Genomic DNA, 5,000 nt, shown 5'->3' on the forward strand with positions numbered 1-5,000 from the left:
GGGAGGGCCAGGCAATGGCTGCTGATGACTCAGCAGGTAAACCTATAGGCTCCTACAAACCCCCATCCTTAGCTCACAAGGATGGTGAGGTTGCAGACACTACAAGAAACTGTCAAGCTTGAGCGTGACTCGAACCCCAGTCCGGAAGATCGCCAAGTAGGGACGTTTCCAATAAGCCACCAAAATCCTTGTATACTTTTTATAAAGAAAATTGAGTGACAGAAAAGATATGTAGGCCCTTGCTTGAACAGGATATAAGACTGAACTGAACAAACGTTATTCTTTATAAAATACACTTTACGGTATTATCTATTACCGAGTATTGCTAACCATAACTATAGTCAATTCTTTTTAGCGAAGCAGATTTGCACCGACTCGCAGGGGTGCCCTTTTAGCTCGGGAACGTTTCCTGCTCGCTGATTGGTTGGAGAAGTTAATTCTAACCCATCAGGTAGCAGGAAACTTTTTCCGAGCTAAAAGGGCACCGCTGCGAGTCGGTGCACATGCGCCTCATTAAAAAAAAATTGAGTATAACTATATGCTAACAGTAAGATATACAGTAGGAGCTTTTCATTGACTGATAAGTCAACCTTCAGTTAAGTTAGTAAAATTAATTTAATTTAGAACTAGGTCATGTCAATTTTAATTAATTTCATTATTTTCTTATCGATGCGCCATAGATAATGAAGTTTGCGTCTTCCTATTCACTTTTAATTTTACCGGCTATCACATAAAAACAAGAATATTAGAGATGATTGAATTTCAGTAAATCAAAATGAAAAATTACGTACATTTTATACGAGACCTTTGTATTAAGCCTGAGATATTATTTTCCTTCTAGTTAATGCATAACTTTTCTTTGAAATCAAATGATCCAGACGCAGTGTTTTTAGGTATATAATAATTAATGTTACATTTTTTTTCTCCACAGATATACGGATCTTCGTTAGCAACCTCTTATGGCGGAGAGTGACTACACAAGGAACTGAAGTTCACGCCATCCGCTGCTATATCTATTTAAATTGATAAAAAAGGAGGCAATTGTAAGACTCTAACTGCGACGCGTTATGTGAAAATGTTCTCTTGCTCCTGGTAAAACTTGAAAATCACGTGAAATAAAATTAAAGAAGATTGATCCGTGAAGTGTTTTTCATAAAGGAAGCTTGATTAAGTCTAAATAAAAGTGACTTTTACAATAAAATTGGCATTTTCAAGTAGAAAGATACAGACGATACATAAGTATTCTACTTCGATCTTATAAAACTCTGAGATCGTCCTGCTCTGTCTCTTGTTCATATTTCTGTGCAGTAGTTAGTGAAAGACAGCAATCATGACTCTGGGCATCGTGGACATAATCCTCCTGAGCTTATCGCTCATCCTGAGCGCGGCCATCGGCATTTACTATGGAGTTCGAGGGCTCCAGTCGACTCCCCTGGAGTACCTCCTCGGAGGACGTTCCATGAGACCTTTCCCCCTCGCCATGAGCATGATGGTGGGTACCATTTCGGCAATCACCATTATGGGCAACGCCGGGGAAATGTACGCCTACGGTACCCAGCTTTGGGTGATGGATCTGGGTATCGTCGTGGGTATGACGATCGTCGCCAAAGTGTTCATACCCATCATGTATCCACTCCAGGTGGTGTCTTTATACCAGGTAAGTCATTGGTAATTTTTTCACATATTCCTCTGAACTTTGACTTTGAACAACTTTAAGAGTTTTGGAATTAGAAACATTTTATATTATGAAGGGAAACGCTAGGGTTAACGCCCCCCTCCCCCCGGCCTCATATTACCCCCATAATTTAAAAAATATGTAGTCGGTGCAGTAAATACCAATAAACAGCTTAATTTAGAAAACTTAAACTATGTGTCTTGACTCCACCTTAGTCAGCGTATTTCCATAAGACCGGTCATATATATATATATGTATATATATATATATATATATATATATATATATATATATATATATATATATGTGTGTGTGTGTGTGTGTGTATAAAATATATATACAATATAAATATATACAGATATATATATATATATATGTGTATATTTATATATATATATAAATAAATAAACATTTACTCTATTATATAGGGGAGATACTGTATATTTCTGTCCAGTTTTTCAGATCGAACACACACAAATACATCTTTGCCCTGTAGTAATTTTTTCGCCTTCCTTCGCAGTACATCGAGAAGCGCTTCAAATCCAAAAGCCTGCGTAAGGCGACGGTCATCCTCCAGCTCCTAGGTGGCTACTTCTTCATTGGGTTCGTCCTTTACCCACCATCCATCGCCCTCGAGTTTTTCACGGGTTTGCCCATCATGATCAACATCTTCATCATGGGTGCCACTTGCACCCTCTATTCGGCATTCGTGAGTCATTTTCTTCTTTTCCTTGTTTACATCTAGAAGTCATAAGAGATTCTTTGTGTCTATCAGTATTTAATGTTTTTTTTTTCAATTTGTACTTTTGTGTTACTGCTGTTTTTCTTGAATAATTCATCTTTAATTGCATCAATAATTTAGATGAGATTTGTCTTATTAAAGTTGTTATGTTTCCCATTTACTGATGTGAGGCATGCGAGCCACTGTTTGTAAGCAGTTTATTTTTTTTCGCCCTCCTGCGTTACCACTGTTTTTTCATTAACTAATTTTTAATTAAATTGCCTATTTTAGCTGATCTCGGTCTTGTCGTTGTTATATTTCTCATTTTCCACTTTTATTTTATTCACAATATCTTTCGAAATATTTCCTTATATATTTTAATATTACTATGTTATCGATATTTTTTTTAAGTTCTTGCATTTTACTTTGTATTTCTTCTACCTCATTGATAAATAATATCTTAGTTTCTTAATATAAACAGTATAAATTATCTTAAAAGCATTAAAATCTCTTACTGCTCTTCCTTTTAAATCTCGCAATAATCTATCCCTAAGTAAAGACAATGATCTATCACATCCTCTGAGATTATGCCTCACTATTTGGACTTGCAATAGGCCTATTCCCTCACTACTGCAATCAGGTCTGGGTTAGTTAACTGTATTTAGTTTCCGTGTAATAGACCTAGAAACTGCATAAAGAAAAAAAAATCACCCTTCAATTTAATTTTTGGGAATACGTTAGAGGAATAGTTATTATTATTATTATTATTATTATTATTATTATTATTATTATTATTATTATTATTATTATTATTATTATTATTATTATTAAATGCTAAGCTACAACGCTATTTGGAAAAGCAGGATGCTATAACCCCAGGGGCCCAACAGGAAAAATAGCCCAGTAAGGAAAGGTAACAAGGAAAAATAAATTATTTTAAGAAAAGTGACATTAAAATAAATATTTCCTTTATAAACTATAACAAATTTAACAAAACAAGAGGAAGAGATAACTCCTTTTGAGGGTTTGGAAAATATCCAAGTCTTATTATACTTCATTGGCTTGATAAATATTGATGGCCCCTTCTTTAATCATAGTTTTTAATGAGTTGAATCTTTCATAATGTCTCTAAACTTATTTAGATCTAAGAAATTAATGATTCGTAATTTCTTAATTAAGGATTGATAAATCTTTAAAAACAAGATTTAAACGATTATCCAAAGATAGTTTATATATGAAAGATATGTTTTAATGTTGTTACGGCTTTTAAAATATTTTATTTTAATTGTTCATTACTTATCTTGTAGCTTATTGCCTTATTTCCTTTTCTCACTGGGATATTTTTCCCTGTTGGAGCCCTTGGGCTGATGGCCTCCTACTTTTCCAACTATGGTTGTAGCTTAGCTAATAATAATAATAATAATAATAATAATAATAATAATAATAATAATAATAATAATAATAATAATAAGCAAGTCGCCGTTCTCACAAGACAACGAGGCATTACTATTATTATTCAAGAGGCATTGAAGCTAGACCACAGATGATTGCTATTGGAAGATTCCAAACATGTTTACATTGAATACATTTATTTTATAGCCAAGTAAGAGAGAGTCAATCGTATAAAGGCTAATAAAACTGTCGTGGTTGTCATAACCGTCTCTTTCCAAGATTTATGTCATCTTAGTCTCAATGTTCACTTCTTATTCTTCTTCTATCTTAGGTATTTGAAATTCTGCGACTTATTCTAGTTTTGCATCTGTGTTATCTGAACATGTCTAACATATTTTTAATTTGTACTTCCTTGTATGGGAGAAAATTGCCTTGACTAAAATAATAGAAAAAATTATGCAAGTTTGTAACAAAAAGTCTTGGAATTGTCTCAATTCCTTCTATACATGTTTTATATAGATTTATCCTTTTTATTATTATATCATAATTTCCTTTCCAAAATCTCTGTTATATTCATATTTTGGCTCTTTGTCTCGTCCAATTTCTGTCTGTATTAACATCTGTATTAACATCATCTTCTTGATCTTGAGGTATCTCAAATTCTTTTCCTGCATATATTTCAAGTCAACACATCTTATTCATCTATTTTATTAACTTAATTTCAAGTGTAATTCCAACTACTTTTATGATATTGTTACCTTGAGTTCACCTCTAACGTCTGTATCGAATCAGCTTATGTTTTTGTTGCATATGCTTCTTTTCTTATGCCAGGGTTGGCTTAAAATATTTTCCTCTTCCCTGCTTGGATTGTCCTAAATACTTTTTCATTCGTGATTTCGTTACTCTCAGTTCTCCAAATTCTATGTAACAAAAGATTCTCCTTCTAAATGTGTTTCATGAAGCTCTTCTACAGTGGTTGTGGGGTCTATGAACTTCTCTTTCATCTAATTCTCTGCTTCATGGAGATCTCTTTCTACTAATACTGTGATCCTTGAAACTTTCCTTGTCTTAAATCCTTCATTGTTAATATAGACGTTTTTATTCCAAGGCTATCTTCACTGAAGTTCCCCTTCCAAGTGTTACTAGAAGCTCTATTTTATTTTCCCATTTCTCTCACCTGAAGTTCTCATCCTAAATCTGTCACTCGAACTT

At 33.6% G+C, this 5,000-nt stretch overlaps 1 protein-coding gene across 2 annotated transcripts in view; it reads left to right on the forward strand.

The window, feature by feature from the left end:
* LOC137642706 (sodium-coupled monocarboxylate transporter 1-like) overlaps nt 1-5,000 on the forward strand; it is a 152,140-nt gene that overhangs the window by 136,308 nt on the left and 10,832 nt on the right. For both annotated transcript variants that reach the window (XM_068375506.1, XM_068375507.1), the window contains 2 exons: nt 932-1,657; nt 2,196-2,384. In XM_068375506.1, coding sequence (XP_068231607.1) covers nt 1,331-1,657; nt 2,196-2,384 — 516 coding nt within the window. In that variant the 5' untranslated portion in view covers nt 932-1,330. The remainder of the gene's footprint in view (nt 1-931; nt 1,658-2,195; nt 2,385-5,000) is intronic.

This window comes from Palaemon carinicauda, chromosome 6 (genome assembly GCF_036898095.1).
Source record: "Palaemon carinicauda isolate YSFRI2023 chromosome 6, ASM3689809v2, whole genome shotgun sequence".
Lineage (NCBI taxonomy): Eukaryota > Metazoa > Arthropoda > Malacostraca > Decapoda > Palaemonidae > Palaemon > Palaemon carinicauda.